The sequence below is a fragment of the Nesoenas mayeri genome, assembly GCF_963082525.1.
Source record: "Nesoenas mayeri genome assembly, chromosome: 10".
NCBI classification, from domain to species: domain Eukaryota; kingdom Metazoa; phylum Chordata; class Aves; order Columbiformes; family Columbidae; genus Nesoenas; species Nesoenas mayeri.
In genome coordinates this window covers 6,725,058-6,743,708 of record NC_137560.1, presented here as the reverse complement: position 1 = coordinate 6,743,708, position 18,651 = coordinate 6,725,058, and the positions used below count along the sequence as shown (strand labels likewise).

General features: G+C 44.8%; 1 protein-coding gene across 14 annotated transcripts in view; it reads left to right on the top strand.

The window, feature by feature from the left end:
• The window catches only part of IP6K1 (inositol hexakisphosphate kinase 1), a 37,710-nt gene that overhangs the window by 14,441 nt on the left and 4,618 nt on the right, over positions 1-18,651 (top strand). For 11 of the 14 annotated variants that reach the window (XM_080350199.1, XM_080350206.1, XM_080350208.1 and 8 more), the window contains 3 exons: positions 13,752-14,097; positions 16,501-16,711; positions 17,318-17,502. In XM_080350199.1, coding sequence (XP_080206325.1) covers positions 13,875-14,097; positions 16,501-16,711; positions 17,318-17,502 — 619 coding nt within the window. In that variant the 5' untranslated portion in view covers positions 13,752-13,874. Of the gene's footprint in view, positions 1-11,642; positions 11,796-13,751; positions 14,098-14,398; positions 14,423-16,500; positions 16,712-17,317; positions 17,503-18,651 lie in introns of those variants that run through there. The other 3 variants (XM_080350207.1, XM_080350203.1, XM_080350204.1) reach the window with 3 other exon arrangements.

Sequence of the window (18,651 nt, the reverse complement as noted above, 5' to 3'; positions counted from 1 at the left end):
GGTGATTCACAGAGAGCTGTTTCCACACAGCAGGACAATGGCTTCTGAAAGTAGGTTCTTAATCAGTCTTTGTTTTCCTCCTGAACATCATTCTTTGCCACAATATGATAAGAATGGATGGAAGACAGTATTTAAGAGGGTGGCTGGTTGAAATTCATCAGGCTTGCTTGTTATCAGTGTAGAAGATTAATCTGTTTTTTCTTGGGAGGGAGGACAGGGATTGACGTGACCTTCTTCAAGGTTGCCTTGTTTTGTTTTTCCTTCAGTCCTATGTGTGTATGTGATAGCCACTGAACTACAGTTAAGTACAGTACATGTCAGTGTTAGAGATTTTAGTCATACCTGACTTAACCTGCCGTGGAGGATGTGGGTGGAATGCTGAGAGGTTGGTTTGTAAAGAAGAAAAACAATCACTCAAAATGTAATTTCCTTTTCAGCAGGTTACATCCTCTTTGGGTTTGACCCACTTTCTAGTAGCAAAGGTGAGCTGGAGGTTTTCCACCAGTCCAAGTCTACCGGGTACCTTGATTTCTCTTCAGTGTTCTTAAAATACTAAAGAGCATCTGATAATCTTTTGGGGATTACTAATCTGGAAAGAATACTGGGCAGACTCAGGTATATCTGCCTGTGCCCAAGGAACTATAAATGCAAAATTCAGTATATGATACTTGGTTTTGAATTTTTTCCTTTCTGTTATTGCTATTGCTGCCTTGCTGCAGCCAGTGGCTTTGGCATTAAGAATTCAGTTTAAGCTGTCTAGTGAGGAAGTGTGCTAAATTAAGGTGCCAGTTATGAGCAAAGAGGTTAATGGTCTTACATAATGTTTGTCTTGAGGTTTTTTGTAACTGCAGAATTAAAAATAGCAATTAGAAGTTCTGTTTTGCCCTGGTTGTGATTTTTTTTTCTGTGAAAATCAATTATCTGCAGCAACTGACTTTTTTTTTTTTTTTAATCAAAGCTGGGTTTTTTTGTTTTAAAAGTGCCATGATTCAAAAGTAGAGAACAGATACTAAAAATGCAAGTTCACTGCAGGCTGCTTATGTTTGTCTTTCAGTTAGTGGTCTCTTGCTAAGCTGTAGATCATTATTTTATCAGAATTACTTATGGAATGTAATTTGAGCTCCTCTCTGCACTTACAGCTTTTGTAATAATTCTTCATGGGTTCAGGTCCTTGTGGCTTCTGTGCTTCTGTGGTTAACCCTGTAGCTTCTGTGTACGTTACTGGTTAAAACTTTTAACTCTTGGCTTCACTTGGCTATTGCTTTATGTAGTCCGAAACATCCAAAAATGTGGAGTGTTCTTACAGCTGAATCTGAAAAGATCTTCTGTTGTGTTAGCCACACTTTTTTTTTCCCCCCCTTCTGAGAACTATTTTACCATTTCTTCCAAGTTGGAGCTGACTGTATCTATTGGAATTAGCTTGTATGTGTGTCTAATCTCATGCTAAATATCCATCCACAGAGATTCTGCATCCTTGCTTGCAATGTATTCCTATGTGTTAAGGTTTCTCTTCATGTATAGTCTTTGCAGTTTTTGTAACTATGGAATTCATAATTCGTTTAAACTTTGATTACTTTATGAAGGAGAAAGTGCATATGTTCACCTGCATGGCAGCACAGATTGCTTCACATGTGTGCCCTGGCAAGGAAAATGATTCCTGATTACTGTTGTCTAGGGATTAGTCAGGACTTGCTTCATAGACTCCATTCAGAAGTGCCCAAATGGTGTCTTGTGGGAAGGTGCAAAAACCAAAAGAATGGGGGAGAAGTTGTCCTCAAATTCTTGGCTCCTGGTGTCTGTGGAAAACAAAGATTTATGTAATTGAATTTGCTGCAGTCTACTCCTTGGTGTTCCATTTGAAATGCGTGCGTTATTGCAGTAATGCTACTGCCCGTGGCTTTCCCTGCTTGCGTTAGAGGTTCCATTTAAAGTCCTGATCTTTGAGCGGTGTCCTCATAAATTCCTTTAATATCTCTCTGCTGATAAGAATGAAGAGACAAGACATAGTATTAATGTGTAATATCAGGGGAGCCAGTAGCTGAGCAGAGGTCTCCCAAGGGTAGGATTCATAATCCTCTTAAAGGAAAGGAGAGTCAAAGAGGCTTTGAGAGGTCACCTTTTGTGGGGTGAGAAACAATTCTTCATTGAAGCTCTGCCTCCTTGTGATCAGTTGCTCTCCCTTTTTCATCTCCTATATTTCATCTCACAGCAGCAGAAAATATATCTAGATGAATCCTGCAAGAGTCTTGACCGCTGTAAAACTCCTACTGCCTCAGGTTTGCACAAGCAGAGAGTACCTGCCGGAAGACAGCTGTATGTATATGGGTTGATGATCTAATGTGACAGGGTTGTGATGTCTTACTCTCTACAAGTACTGGTCTATTACTCAGGAGACACTGAGAACGTGCTTTGATCTCAATGGGACCACGTGCTTCTGCTTAGCACTCTGCAGCTTCACCAGTTTTACCTTTGCCTTATTTTTGTCACATCTATATTTTACTTGTATTGGAGAATTGTGAGAAATTAGGTGTCTAAATGCAGTCCTAAATGATGGCTTTACTAAATTTCCTTAATGCTTTAAAACCCCTTAATATGTGTATTTGATATTTAAAGATTAATACTTCCAGTGTCAGTAACTGTTAGCAGTTGAGAATCTGAGATAAACTTCTTGCTTCTGAGTTATGATATTCTAGTGGCTTGTTGCAACAGAGATGTTGTACCATTTGCTTATGAACACATGGTTCTCTTTGAAAAGACCTTTTTTTGCAAGATTGTCCAAATACAGTAGTACTGGAAACTTGTTGCTTATTCAAGGGGTGGCCAGAGCTTGAACTCTGAATTTTGGAGGAGTGAACTGTTCATGGAGGTAGCCTAGACTGCTGTTTGAGCATGCTGTTCTCTAAGTGACAGCAAGATAACAAGCAGGAATTGAATTTGTTGCATCTCTGAGGCAAAACTAGGGCTTCCAGGAATCCCGTTTGATCAGTGCTGTGTCCAGAGTTAGGTGTCACAAGCAGCAACAGGAGCTCACTAATGTATTGATCATGAGGAGATGGGTGTCAGGCTAAAGTCATGAGTTGTATCTAATGAATAAGTGGAGTTCTTCTGAGAAGGCCCTCTATTATCACCAGCATTAAGGTATTGCAGAGCACAGGGAATGGTGAGGTGCTGGGTCTCCAGCAGGTGAAGGGTACATACGTGCATCTTTTGGAGCTATGGTGGCCCAAGAGCCCTCTCATGGCGAGGCAGGAGACAAATTACTAGTTCCTGCTTCATGTCATCTTTAGTGTCACTGCAACGTGTCTGGTGAGGCTTTCACCTTTGAGTATGACAGCACCTGGGGAGCTCTGGACTGATGGACAACTACCCTGAGTGGTACCTGCGCTGAAGCTGTGTGCGTTGCTGCTGAAACTGGTTTGATTACAGCTCATTTCACAGCAACTGCTGCACTGGTTTCCTCCATAAAGCCCTTTAGATGGAGCAGCTCTTGCTTCCAAAAAAGTGTACTTGTTCAGAAGCAGTCAGCTTTCCGCAGTGACTTTCTTAATAGTTTAACCAAGGTAAAGAGACCCTTGGGTATAACCCAGGCAGCAGTTTCTAAGAATTCTTTTTTATTCATGAATCAATGTTGTTTGTATAATGTTGTTGTCACTGTTCCTCCTGGCTTTGCTCCCCAGTACTGCTTGCACATGCTGCTACTGTTTGTCATGCTCTAGTTAATCACAACAGGCTGTTTATCACTCTCCCTTATATATTTTTAGGAGCTCTCTTGCTTTGAAAATTATGCTACTAACAAATAAATTAAAGATGTATTTTTGAGGAAATAGGACATTTTAAATATTAATGCTATGTTGTAGAAAATGAAAACATTAAGAACTAGATCTGCTAATTTTTTCATGTACAATTTAAATCTTTTGTACAAAAGTGTTTTCATATGAGTGTTACATAGTGATGTGATATTTTGTCTATGTTGATTAAGAGTGCAGCTTTAACCTTCCCTTGCTTTTAGTCACAGGTTCTCACCTTCTCACTTCTTTTGATGCCAGGGGCATTGTTGAACCCCATGGTCAGATCTGTTAGGAACCTGATCTAGCTGAAAATAAAGGATGTTTTGTTTTATAAGTTGCTGTTTTAGTTTCCTATCAGATCAGGTACTTAATCTAACTGTCTGCAAGAGTGCTGATGTACAGAAGACATCCGGAGAGAGGTAAAAAGATTGAATGAACTCTCTGCTGGAAGAGCAACTCATGTCTCTTTCAAGTCAGGGTGAGTCTGTGCTCTGGTGTGGCTGCAGGACAGCTGAAGCTGAATTAAATTGGCATTGCTACTTTTCTGCCTGCCCTTGTCCCGCTGGATGATTCTTCCCTTTTAGTTTTGTTAGGCCCTGGCACTAAACCAGTTCAGGAAGCCACATTGGCAAAAACAACTTCTTTATCCCCGGGTGTACATTTTTGCCAAGCCGGTTTCTGAGCAGGACCAGGTGAGTGCCAGTGCTGACTCAGGAGAGAGAGCGGGTTTGAAGAGTGCTGGCTTAGATTTGTTTAGCTGTCATGGAACTATAACTTGAGATGCATGTTAAGGAGTGAAGGGTAAAATTTGCCAAATACCTATTTTCTTAGTTTTATGTGTCCTCATGGATTTGTTGACATATACAAAACCAGGCTGCTGAACAGCTTAGAGACTGTAATTCTTGCCCACTAGAGCAGGCGAAACAGAAATTGTAGAAATCACGTTTCCTGAAGCTGTTTCATTAACTTGCCTCCTGCCCTGTTCCTAAAGTCAGATCTTAGTGGTTATTCAGTCTTTTGTGCCTTGTTTTCAATGGGAAGGCCTTACGTCAGTGTGTGGCTGATGTAGGTACCTGTCACTAGCTGGAAGCAGGGAACTGAAAACCTGGTCCTTTGGGTGAGTAGGTTGCTGGGCAGCTGTCAAATAGGAAGCATTTTCACCTGGTTTCATTTCAAATAGTATTCAAGCCAGAACCTTCGGTCTGTTTCTCATGGTAATTTCTAAAGCGTTCCAGCATTTCATCATTGCTTAGTGTTTATTTTGGTTTTCTATCTTTCTTTTTGTATTTTCATGTTAAAATTCAACTGCAATTGAAGAGTTCCCACAACTGTAGATAGACTCATCGCTCCTTGAATGTCACAGTCTTCAAATCGGTGTGAATCTGCACATCATCTTAGACTTCAGGTTTTTTGAATGGAAGATCACCAAGATAGTTCATGGTTATGCAACTTCTAGTAGAGTTTTGTTTCAGAACTTGGCCCAAAGCTGTTCTTTCGCATCAGTGACTTTGTTAGTCATGTTTTTATATTTATTTCAGCATGCGGACTGCAAAAATGACATACAATTTAGGACAAGCAACAGCTCAAGGGAGCTCAGTAGTCATGCCTTACTTGTAGGGTACTCGTCAGCATGACCTCATTTTGTCTCATTAAAGAGACCCTCCACGTGGTTGCGAGCTGCAGCAATCAAGTACCCTACGTGTTCAGTTTAGCAAGTAATCCTGTTCTACAGCAGCTGTGAAATAAGAGGTGAGCTGGGAATGCAAACGTTGGCTTTAGGTACAGGGATAACCATCAGCAATTCAGGCACTTCGTGCTGATACAACTGTTTGTACAGCTGCACAATAGATTGGGGATCTGACCTGGGCTGAAAAGTAATCCTTAAAAAAACAAAACAAAGTGCTGGTTTATTTTTAACTGCGATCAGTTCCCCAATTTGATTCATGGTGAGACTGCAAACAGTTGTACCAGTGCAGCAGGGCTGAGTGGGAGGGTGCTGCTCACACGAGTGCAGCTGTCAAAGGATTGCCTGTGTAACCATGGTCTGAAGAAATAACTGAAGGAGGAGTTAGAAACTGATTTGGCTTGATCAGTGCCAAAAGAAATTTGAACATAATACTAGATTTTTTTGTTTATTTGTTTAGGCCAGGCATTTGGATGGAGTTGGGCTCATTGTGGAGAATCACTTTAAAGAGCAACCAGTTGACTCCTCCCCAAATATCTGTTTTACCAAGCTAGAGAGAATGAGGTGGATGAATAAAGTATTAGCATGCACTTTTTCCTTGTGCAGACCAAGCTTTTGGTATTTGGTTGTATTTGTCTCTGCTTCCCTATGATGCTTCTGGAGACTGAGCTCTTCACCCAGGTTTTCTTTAATTCAATGTTTTTACACATTCTGAAAACAGAAGAAAATTTACAAAGTGCAGGTAGATCGCTTGACTTTTTCTTTTGTTCTTTTCAGGTAGGTCTTGGTTTTTCCCTTATCCTCTGAGGGTTCCTTATAAGATGATGGAGGGCAAAGAGCCAGAAAACTCCACTTCTTTCCCTTCTTTGGCAGCCCACATATGGTCTGAAAGTGGAGTATATGTGTGCATTTGCCCTTGAGTTGGGAGTTGACTGTTTTTCCTGCTGCAGAATCCTCACTTTGGTCTCTGTGCTTTGTGTGTGGCAGGTATAAAATGCAGCACATTGACTGTTCCTTTCAATTCCTGTCAACTGCCCTCTGAAGCCTCAAAACTGATTTTATCACTGCACAAGTACTTTGCTTTTCTGGGATTTTGGTGCTTTCAGTCCTCTTGTTCTTACTCAAGCTGGGAGGATCTTGTCCCATCTTGCCACCAGCCTTCCAGATGTCTGTGCTGGCCAGGAGCCTGAGGGACACCAGCCTGAGGTGCAAAACATTTGTGTTTATTGAGTCTGTGTGGAGGTGTGAGTGGGAGCTCCAGCAGTGCTTGCACAAGTGTGTGATGACAGCATCTCTCCAGCTCGGGCCAGCAGGTACTCCGGAGGTGGTCAGGCCAGACTGACTCCTTGGCTGTGGCCTTGACACCTCCAAGGACTTCTGGGGCATTTTTAACCAGGAGAAGATGAGGTAAGAACTTTGGAGGTGCCAGTTGTTCTTTTCCCCCCTGTTGTGTCACAAACCTGAGACTGCCGCTCACCTGATTGCAGTCTTCCCCAGTGCCATCCATCTGGCTAAGCTCTGTGCGTATTACCACAAAATCACACCTTCCTTTTCTTCCAGCGGAGGCTTGCTGGGTGATATGTTTGTGTGCTGGTTCCACACAACCACCACCAGCTCTGACTCATTCAGCGTCAGCAGATTTGTGTGGTGCATCTGTCTCACCTTCTGATGCTGTTGAGGTTGTAGAATTTGGTACCCACAGCTGCCATGGAAATGCAGTGTTTCTGAACATACTCCTCGTCGTGCTGAGCTCAGCGTAGTTGTTCCATTGTCTTTCTACTGAGGAGGCATTTGGGTGGAGTTACAGGGATGTGTCTGGTTTATTTAAGCCGCTCCTGGGGAGAAGGCCAAGGTCTGTGACTAAAGAGCAGGTACGCTTTATTACCAGCATTAATGAAAACTGTAAACATAGGATTTTTTGAAGCAGGAGGTGAAGTTGTTCTCTACACTGAATTCAGTCTAGAAGTAGAGTTACAAATTCTTTCCAAGTTAGTCTTTGAGCCAAATCTCTTCCATGGGATTGATGTGATTTTTTTTTTTTTTTTCTTTCTTTCTTTCCCCTTTTCCCCCTCAATGAACACAAGGACCATTGTTTTCTGCCATTGAGTTTTCTGCTATGAGCCCCTTCGCTAGTGTGAATTCAAGAAATGTCTTTTCTTGGTGTATTAGGTTGATTCCTTATGGTTCATGACTGTTGAAAGTATGTTCCTTTCTGTCTTTGACTGTTGGATCTGAGAGCTGTGCTGAACAGCAGCATTTGTGTTAAAAATAACCTGTGTCCAGCAGAGACCTTTTTCTTCTTTGCAAGATGAAGAGAAGCCAAAAATTGGCACATAGGAAGCTGAGCAATGAGGCCTCGCAAGCACTGATCTTCCTTAAGCTCTTCTCTAGAAAACACGTGTCTTATTCTTATCTTGCCAATAAAATGCAAAGCTGATATTGGATGACCCTGCTCTCCTGGGCACAAGCTTGGAAGAAAATCTTCTGGTCTGGTACTGATAAAGTGACCTTTTCTTCATGTACGTATTCCGTCAGGTCTTGCTGCTATGGAAACTCTTGGGCTTGGGCTGAAGCCAGTGCTTCTGAATGGAGAAGTACTATTGAGGTAGGGTATGTTTGCGGTGAGGTGCAGCAGGATTCGGTGCTCATCCTTCCTGCCTACTGGAGAGGAAAGAGTGGTGATGACCTGACCAGGGCTGGACCTTCCTCCAGTGTCCCCTTTGCAGTGACACTGATAGCGCTGACAAGGACTGGCAGGTCCCCAGGCAGCCTGTGCCCTCCTGCCAACGCGCTGCATTTCTCCACTGAAGTAGGGGAAGCCTGGAGAGAAGAGCAGCAAGGGAATTAAATGAGCTTATATCATCCCTGTTACGTGCGGTCCTCTCCTGCTCCCCAGCCTGACGTTATCGCAGTCGTGCTGGCTTTTCCAGCACCAGGCAGAACGGGAATACAAGCTGGAAGAGGCTGTTTGAGCCCTGGCTTTAGTAACCCTCACTTGCAGACAGCTGCATGGCAGATGTTCGCAAAGCATTGCAGAACACTTGCTCCTACATGTTGCCAAACATGACAGACATTCCCTATGCACTGTTGTGTACTGAGGCTTAGCATTAAAAAAAAGTTACCACTGTAGTGTGCCAGCATGAGGAAACAGTGTTGTCTGTGCCCTGGGTCTGGATCAGAGCAAGGAATTCAGGTACCTCACCCCTCTATGCAAGCACGCTGTGCTTTATGGGTAGGTGACAGCAGAAGGGCCTTTTGTAATTCCTGCTAATCTGGCCTCTAAGAAAAAAGCCTTCTTTAACCTCAGATCTAGGTAGTGGTTTTAACAAGTGGTTTAGGCATTCCAGCCATAGTTACAAGTGCATAGCTCAGCCTCTCTTTCTGCAGAAAGAACTGAAAAGATTTGGCTTCTGCTCCTTTCTTATGAAGAGGAGAAAATTCTTGGTCTCACAGGCTGCTGGCAGAAGTGCTGAAGCTTTGTGACTAGTGTGATTGAGATATATATATATATATATATACACACACACATATATATACACACACACACATATATATATATGGCACAAATAATCTTCCTTCAGATCTCTAGGAGGCAGAAACATGGGGTCTGCCTAAGGACTCATATTACGAGCCTAATTTTGCGCTCCTTTCTGTAAGCTCAGTCAAGATCTGTCTTAGATTAGGCTCTTCCCATGTGTGCACTTCAGCAGTTGGTGCATTGTGTCCTGTTGTTGAGGCAGGAAGAGTATTGGTGAAGGAAACACGGTTTTGTTCAGCTGCTGGCACAGGGTGCAGCACACCAGTTAGTGGTGGTTGTCCTCTCCCTGGCCTTTGTTTAGTGTAGTTCCTCCACCACCCTCACTCTTGGCATTCTGCTCCCCAGCTGGCATTCTTCAGCAGCTTTCCCTAAAATGATGCATAAGGATCATATTCCACTCTCTGGCTTCGATCTGAAGAGCCACGCTTGCCTTGGTGAGGGCACCATGTCCAAAAAGGGCCATATAGGGCAATAGTTGAAGCGCTGGACAAGGTGCAGGAGAGGGCTCAGAATTCAAAGCCGTGTGCTCAGGCAGGCTAGGAAGGGTTGTAGCTTCCTGGATACCAGGCTGGCCAAATGTTTCTGGTTACGTCCTACATGCTGCAGGTTCTTGCAGAGCTGTGCTCTCTGCCCAGGGCTCATCTCCATTTTCTGCTGACTAGACAGACATGTCTCAGGTTTGTGGGTCAGCTTTTGCACTGGGAAGCTGATCTTATAAGCACAGTGGGTTTTTCGGTATGTGTGTTTTTGTGGTGTTTTGTTTAGTTGTTTTTTTTTTTCCTTAGACTGGATTTTCTTCTGTAAATGGTGAGACACCCAATCCAACATGACTAGAAAACACCATGCTTTTCAGCATGGATGTTGGCTGCTTCTGCTCTTTGCCAACAAGACTGGGTCACAACAAGCAGTCACCAGGCACCCATCAGCCAGATGCTGTAGTCCTCTTGCCTCATATACTGGTATTCTATGTTCTTGTGCTTTGCTCCTGACTGCTCTGGGGTTGTTGAAGCAAAGTCCAACTTTTGTCAGCATGACCTTGAGGTCAGTATTTATCCCTCGCCTGAGGTCCAGCTCCAGAATTGTCCATGACCATCTGCCTTGGTCTGCGTCACCGCAGGTCCTGCGGGCTGGCCATGGCTGGAGGAGCCGCAGCAAGGTGATGCTGGGAAGACAGACGTGCAGGCTGCTTACAGCGAAGGTGCTTGAGGCAGTGAGCTTTCTTGCTGTGTTATACATCACAATTTAAAATGTTGTTCTTTTTGTTTTGGAGAATAGCTTTACTAGTGAGTCGTGAAGCAGTTTTTCTGCACAAGACGGCTCATAAAGAGTGGGAACGTCAGCATCGTGGTGCGGTGCACGGTAATTCTCACACCTGTTGCAGTGCCGCTCTCCATCCCCACCTCTGAGGACATTCCCTGTCAACTGAATTCTCAAGGAGGACATCCCTGTTCTTCCCACTGTGCGATTCCCGTGGTGGCATCCGTGGGTGGTGGTTCTCTGGCCCTGTGAACTGGCAGGAGCAGGAATGGCCTGGGTCTGGTGGTGGTTTGGTGAGACATTGATAGTCTTCAGCCAGGGTACTCTGACTGATCATTCAGAGCACAGCACTGTTCCTGTGGAGGGACACATTCCCTTCTGGAGAGTAATGTTGGTTTTGGGGCAGGGTTTGCTCTACTTGATGGCTGGGAAGAGCAGAGTTACCGTGTGTGCCTTCCTGGCTTTTCTTGGACATATTTTGTGCATTACTACAAGAAAATGCAGCTTATTGCTCTTCTTTACATACATCCTGCTAATAAGTGTTTGAACAGTGAGGTATGCAGTTCACTTTTGGAGCAGGTATACTGACAGGCATCTAAACTTAAATATAGAGTAAATTCTCTTGCAATACAAGAGCTTTTTACTGGAGTTGGTAATGGAGTGTGGGATGTGGTATGTACTTCTGTAGCTGCCAAAAACTGCTCTTGACCCTCACCCCCTGTCTTTCCCAGGTCTGGCTTGATGGGTGGTCTGTCTTGCTAACTATAGATCAGTCTGTTGGAAGGGAGATGCTAAGCTGGCCTAAATGCCGTACTGCCGTTTGAGCTATAGCGGTGGCGTTCGCCGGTACCAAAGGGTCTGCCGTGGTGAACTGGTCTCCCTCAAGCTGTCATGTGGATTGTGCATTTCACAGGATAATTGGAAGGACTCTGAATTTTATAAGCCAGCTAAAATAGTTGAACTCATGCCTTTTTTTGAACAGATGAAGGGTGAGAGTAATATTTAGGCCTTCAAATAGTTTTCTGTTATACGTGCTTGAAACTGCTGAGATTCTTCTGCCTTTATTTGTGGATAGTGTCCATGTTTAGTAATGACCTGTTACCGTTAGTCTGAAAAACACTAAGCTGTATCTGAGCTATAAAGCATCTTGTTTTTCAAGCCCTGCAGACAGCTTCCTCTTTAGAAATGTTGTCTCTGAAATGCTGCTTAGAATCATGGAATCATTTCAGTTGGAAGAGACCCTCACTTGCTACAAAGTATTTTTTATTGGGTTCACTTGTACCTGGGAAAATACTGGATATATTGCTCTTTTCTGTAGGACAGTCAAAGTGTCTGAAGCTATTGAGTCTGCATTGATTATCCTCTTTCTCTGCAGTACAGGTACTAGTGCTTCCTTCTGTTGCTGGCAAAACTGAGACCCCAGGACACTTTGTGACCACCTTTCAGTGAAAACTGGGACTAGTACCAGACTTGAGCATCACGTGCCTGTCTCCTGAGTATGGCAGCTACTGTTATCACACAGATGAAGGTCTTGTTTCTCTTGTCCCGTGAAGTTTAAACTACAGGGAGGTGTGAAGTTAAACTTCTCGTGTGTTGTTTGGAATAACTCGAAACTCTGCATTAGCCATTGGCAAGATAAAAGAAACCGAATCCAAGACAAACCTACGTCAGCAAGGGGAGATTTAAGTCCCGTAAAGCATTAGTCTGAAACCTGTGATGTGCTGATCTGTTGCAGATGCTGGCATCTTGCTTGTTCTTGGGCATTAACTACCGTTAAACCAAACTAAACTGTATGTGATGTAAGCAAGCCTCTGCTGCTTAAATTTCTTCTTGGTGATAAAGCAAATAAGAGGGAGGAGATAAATCCATGGTGTGTTTTTTGTTGTTGTGATAAGACTTAGGTTCTGAGTGAGTTTAGGGGACAGACTTGGAAGGATACCTTCAAGAGACTTTGGTATGAGTTACTACAGAAAGAGACCATCTGTGGTGGTGGTTTGTTGACTTCATTGCATTTTTTTTCCCTTCCTATTCCCTGCCCCACACCTTAAAAGCCAGCTGAATATGCACATTGTTCCCCTTACACTGTATGTAGCTGTGTGGTCATGTAACCACAAAAGGAAATGTTTTTCATGGGATCAGTGAGATGATTCAACCCAAATGTGCATACACTCATACAATGCTGAAATCCAGGGCGAGGGAGCAAGTGGGAACGTGTGGGCAGGTAGAGGGGAATGTTGTCATGTCGTGGGGAGCTTTTGGGTTAGATTGGGTTAAACATGTTATGAAGTATCGCCCCTCTTTTTGAATCTCTTGAGCAGCATCTCTTCCATGTTGAAATGGGAGGGGAGGGAGAAGAGCCCAACTCCACTCAGGCTCCCCAGCCTGGCAGTGTCGTGTGGCTGCAGAGACATCCTGTGGCCAGATGAGGAACAGCCCGAACCATGTCCCTCGTTCAGGCCTCCAAGATCCCTCTGTTCTTAAATTATTGCCCTCAGCTGTGGCCGTGTGAAGAAACTGGAGATTTGATGAATACATAAACTGTAGTCACCATATGGTTCTTGCACCAAAGACCAAATAACTCATCGTTGTGAGGAGATCCTGTTGTGTTTCCCCAGCAGCCTTAGGAGCAGCTATGATCTAAGCTGGAAAGGGCAAAGCATCTGGAGAGAATTTGGATGGCTTTACTTTTCCATCTTCCTGTGGCTGTGCCGGGCACTCTGCAAACATTAAAAGAGCATCTGTCTTCTCCAAAACATTTCTAATCTCCCTTGGATTTAGCAATCTCTTGCCTACTTCTGGAGATCAGGGGCCTGTTGTACATGTGGGTGCTGTAAAAGCATCAGGAAATAGTTGTTGTCCTGAAGGGCTCAGAGTAATAAAGGAGAGAATCAGAGTGGAATCTGTTCAGTTACAGCATGCACACAGCGACAGAACAAATTGTCTTATTCTGAGAGTCTTGCTTCTTTTCAAGCTGTGACATGTGAGTCGGTAAAGGAGGAAACAGTGTCAGGGTAGGAGGTGAACAGGAATTATTTAGTTGTTTAGATGTTAAAAATGCAGAGGCACAAGGAGTGGAATGCAGATTCTTGAAATGTTTGTTCTGCTTATGTTAGTTCTGTCACTTGCTGACAGGCAGGTGTGGGTTTGGTTTTAATTGTGCTGTAGCTCGCAGTTTGTGCTCCACTGTTGCATTGCCTTGCTGATAAAATGAACTAAAGGAAGGAAATAGGGAGGCTCAAAATATTAATATCTCCTCCTTTCCCTGTCTCCTGTCAGCCCCACTGGAGAAGCTCTAGGTGCCTCTGATTCAGTGTGTTTACCTCAAAGATTGAAGAGGTGGTGAGGCATGTGCTGGAACAAGTGGGATGTAAACAGAGGACACAAGAGGAGCAGTTATGGATATAAATAAGCACCAAAACCTTTTCCTAAGAAATAGTGAATGCAAGCGGTCCTCCCTTCACAGGAATCTCCTTTGCTTTTACAGATTGTTGTAAGGAAGCAGATTGCCAGGATTTCCCCCCTGTGGCTGCCTGACCGCTGCTGAGCTGCCCCTCCCAGCCCATGTGGCTCTCCCCATGCTCCAAGAGTGCACCTGGTGCCCAACGCAATGTGTGTTTGTCAAACCATGGAAGTGGGCAAGTATGGCAAGAATGCCACTCGATCTGGAGACCGGGGGGTCCTGCTGGAGCCTTTCATTCACCAGGTGGGCGGCCACAGCAGCATGATGCGCTACGACGACCACACTGTCTGCAAGCCCCTCATCACCAGGGAGCAGCGCTTCTATGAGTCTCTGCCCCCAGAAATGAAGGAGTTCACGCCTGAGTACAAAGGTGAGGCCTGTTTCATTCCACAATGCAGTTATGTGCTTCAAGAGCTAACCCTCTCATGTTCCAGCAGCTGCTCATGTCTTCTGGTGTCATGTTAGTTGTGGTTTTTATTTCTTCCTCTTTTGTAGGCTAGCAATTGGACAGGAATACTTGGAAAGGAGGAAGTTTGGGGTTTTTTTTGCATGCAGAGTTTAATGTGCTTGTCTTTTAGACAGAGAATTTGCAGTGTGACAGTTGCAGTCTGAAGCTTAAGGTTATGAATGTCTAACTGAAATAATTTTACTACCAGGTTATTGCCAATTACAGCCTTGACCTTGAGCAAATGAAGGTGGGTCATATACTGAGCATTTGCACATTCCAGTCCCATAATTTATTGCTTCCTCATCCCATCTCTTTTATGGGCCTGTCCCAGAAAGCTGCTGAAGCAGGAAGTATTGCTTTCCCAGTCCTGAGGTAAAGCCTTGTCCCCAGCCGCTTTGAAGGAATGGAATTTTCCAGTGTCTGTATCATTGTAGGAGGTTGTCACCTCATCTGTACCTTTCAGAAGCTCCATATGCCTTTGGCCATGTGTTTTATTCAGGATGGTAACAGTGGCAGGTAGCATTCTGGGGGACTCAGCATTCCTATTGCCCCTGCTTCTTTGTCACCACCTGGCACTAGGAGGACGGTGCTCTGCAGACAGCTGGGACCACCAGCTGTTCAGGATCTTGCCATTTGATCTGGCTGCAGCCTGAAGGTCTCGGAGCAGTGTCGGCTTACCTGCCTGTGTCTGCGTGCAGGCTGTGAATGAAAGATACGCTCTCCAACAGACAGGTCCTCGTGTAGCCTCAAGCCACTCTGAGGCCACATGGTGCTCTAGTGACCCATTAGAAATCCCAGCTGAAGCCTGTATGGTTACTGGAATTGATACGGTGTCAGGCTTTCCTTGAGAGATGTGTTTAAAACTGATGAAGCTGATAGTCCAGATGGAGACATGTCTTCTCAAAGTCAGATACTTCCTGGTAACCTAAAGGCACAGGACACACACCTCCACCCCTGTGTGCTATGTCATCTGAGAGTTCCATGCAGTTTCCTGATAGTTCCAGAAATTGTTCCTACTCTCCTGGGGGAGGAGAATATTTGGGATGGTATTTTCTGTCTGAGCACTCAGATGTAAGGTTGCCCTTTCACAGACATGTCTTGAGGAGCACATCCAGGCAGCCAGAGCGCTCGGGGTGGCATTTAGTGACACACTGGAGTTCTGAACCGCTCTGAAGCTGTGTTGAGCTGCCTGAACCTTGTCAGCATAGTCACGTGCAGATGAGGAAAAAGGAAGGACAGTAACATGATGGGCTGCATCAGCTGAGCAGTGCAAGGTTTCCTCATGTTTGTGACAAATGATTTTGTTCAGTGCATCTAGCATCTGGTGCTACTGGCAGCTATTCAATACTGGTGACAACGTAATAAAAGATTCTTGTCAGTGCAAGTTGGGCAGACAGCCTCATTTTCAGAGCTGGAGGAGTCCTGAAGATGAAGATGTCAGCCCTGACTGAAAGTACCAGCTGTCCTGCTCTGTGGCCGGCCAGCTAGATAGATTCAGTCTGTGCTATGAAAGATCTGTACCTTCCCTTGGACTGTGGTGCTTTCCAAGAGCTTTCAGAAGGTAAAACTGGACAGGACACAAACAGTCCTGCTTGCCTGCACCTGACTAAGAACAAGCTAACCCCCACAAACTAAAAAAACAAAACAAAACTAAAAAAGCCCCACCTGAGGTAGTTTTACTTCCAGGGCCTCCTGTTTTGATCACTAGGAAGCCTTGGGACCTTGCACATCCCTCTTCTGTGAGACTGGCTGACTTGTGATAAGGGTGGCAGGTGTCACCTCAGCCTCAGAGCTCTGTTCTTCATAGCTCGGGTGCTAGAGAGCTCCTTTACCAGAGAAAGCACATTCCTCCTTGGCCAGCAGTGTCTTTGTCAACAGCAGGAATGATTCTGCAGGACACAGGTACTTAACCAAATGAACTAGGTATATATTTCATATTCCTTGCTCCCCTCAGCATCTTGGTAGACTGTTTGACCTTCTCCAGGTTGAAAACATGTGCTGCGAGACTGAATGGAAGGAAATAATCACCCCCCTCAGCATACCAGCTGCCCTTTTGTGCTTAGTTTCCTGTGGGTGGCAGAGCTTCCCCAGCTGCTGCCAGCTGCTTGCTCAGGTAGTGACACAGAGCACTATTTGGGGGATTTCTCCTCTGTGCTCTTTTAACAATATTTGGGCTCTTGTAGTCTTAAACCTCCTTTCATTGCTCTGGATTTTGTTCTGCTGCGCTGTGAGCTGTTTTCCTCTCTCCTGTTGAACATTTGGGTGCTAGTGGTTTTGTATTCCCTCCCCATAAAACAGAACTGACATGTCTCTTCTTTCTGACAGGGGTGGTGTCCGTCTGTTTTGAGGGAGACAGCGACGGTTACATTAACCTGGTGGCCTATCCCTACGTGGAGAACGAGGCTCTGGAGCAGGATGACATGCCAGAGAGGGACCAGCCACGACGCAAGCACTCGCGTCGGAGCCTTCACAGATCAAGCAGCGGCACTGAGCACAAGGAGGAGAAGCCTGGCCTGGCCAGCGACGGCTCTGAAAGGTAAAAGCTTTGAGAGCCCAGCAACGTGATGAACAAGAAATCTCTTGTCCCCTTTCAGCTGTGCTGCTCTTTTTGTTGAGGGCATTTTGCACTTCCACATAGTGGCCAGGCTGTCGTGCACTTGCTAGCCCAGCACACTGGGGCACTGCAAACTGTGTCAGGAGTTTTGCATTCGGGATGAAGTCATCTCTGTGAAGTGTTTCTGACACAGGATAACCCTTGCAGTTTGTTGGTTGTGGAACCAAAGTGTGTGGAGCAGATTCAAATGCTCTTTGTTCCAGTTAGTTACTAAGCCAGAGGTTTCTTCCAAGGGTGTTTGAATACAGGTCTCTGCTTTCTCACACCAGCTGGAGGTCCCTGAGAAGCAAATGTTCCTGCTTACTCTGTCAATTACAGAACAATCTGGCAGAGATGTTAAACCAGATCCTCAAGCATGGGTCCACAGCCCAGGGCATTAGTGAGGATTTGCTGTTAAGAAGGTTTGTGTGGTGTGAAGTGTGCAGCAGGAACAGGAGACAGTTGTGTGCAAGGGGAGGGTGTAACTGTTGTAAGTACCCGAAGAGCGTGTAGATTCTAACAGGCAGGTTTGTTCTGTCTTTATACCAGCAGCATCCAGGAAACGAAGAGTCCCAGAGTGGACTTGCACATCCATTCGGATGTTCCATTTCAGATGTTGGATGGGAACAGCGGTCTGAGCTCTGAAAAGATCAGCTATAACCCCTGGAGCCTGCGCTGTCACAAGCAGCAGCTGAGCCGCATGCGATCAGAGTCCAAGGACCGAAAACTCTACAGTATCCTTTGGAAGCAGAACGGTGCCAGGAGGTGGCTGCTGCTCTGGCCGACACGTTTGTGCCTGAGGCAGCTTCTTTGCTTTGGCTTTCCTGTCGTTCACACAAGCAAAGCTGTATGACGTGTTTCTTTTTGCATTTCCATTCTGCTTCCCATACAGTGACACTAAGGTTTGACACTGATGATCAGGGAAGCCATGTTTCTGGCTAGGTTGCATGTTTTCTTTCTCTTCGGGACCTTCATTGGCTTGTGCTTTGAACGGTAGTTTTTTGTTGGGCTTTACCCAGCAGCAGATGCAGGTTTACCTCATTCAGTAATCCCTTGGGAGGGAGCTGTGTTCACCCTTAGCACCTTTCTTGAGTTTCTTCCAGTTTTACTTTATTCTGGAGAGCATGACCAGAATAGAACACAAATATGGAAGATGCAGGCAAAACAGAGATTTCCACTGCTGTTTAATGCTGTTGTCTTTCCTCTCCCTCATGATTCCTAACATGCTCTTGCTCTAAGTGCCGTTTCATTACTCCAAGGTTGCACTCCTGACTGGTAATAGTTGTCTCAAAACACACTGCTTTATGCATTAAAAAAATATTTTTATCTTGCCTGTTACCTCTAAAGAATTATGCCTGCCCACTTAATGGGCAAGTCAGTCTCATAAGATCCCTGTGGAGTTTTTCACAACTGTTCCTCATGTTTGCAACACTGAGTAACTTAGTACTGCAAGCAAATTTGTCATCTCGCAGTTCACCCACTTTTCTGGATCACTTGTTGAATGACATGGATCTCCACACAAAGACTCTGCCGGTGATTTTGGCTGTAAGACCAGTCTGGCTGGTTTGTAGTTCCCCAGTAACGGTGTGGTAGCTCCCTTCAGTCTCCTGTTAAATGAGTTAGTTACACATCTCTTATTCTCTGTTCAACATGCAACCTCTTCTCTTGGCATTTCAGTTTGAGAATCCTCTGAACTGAGAGAGTTCTGGCTTGGGAATCCCCTCAGCTCTTCCTCAGTAAACAAAGCAGCAAAATTTTTTAAATCTTATTTCTATTTTTAAGTGGTCTCTTCACACACCCCCATCCCACCCCACTCCCCTGTAGCTCCATTTGTACTTTAAACCCTGCAGGCAGCCCTGCTGTGCCTTCAGGTGGGTGAGGAT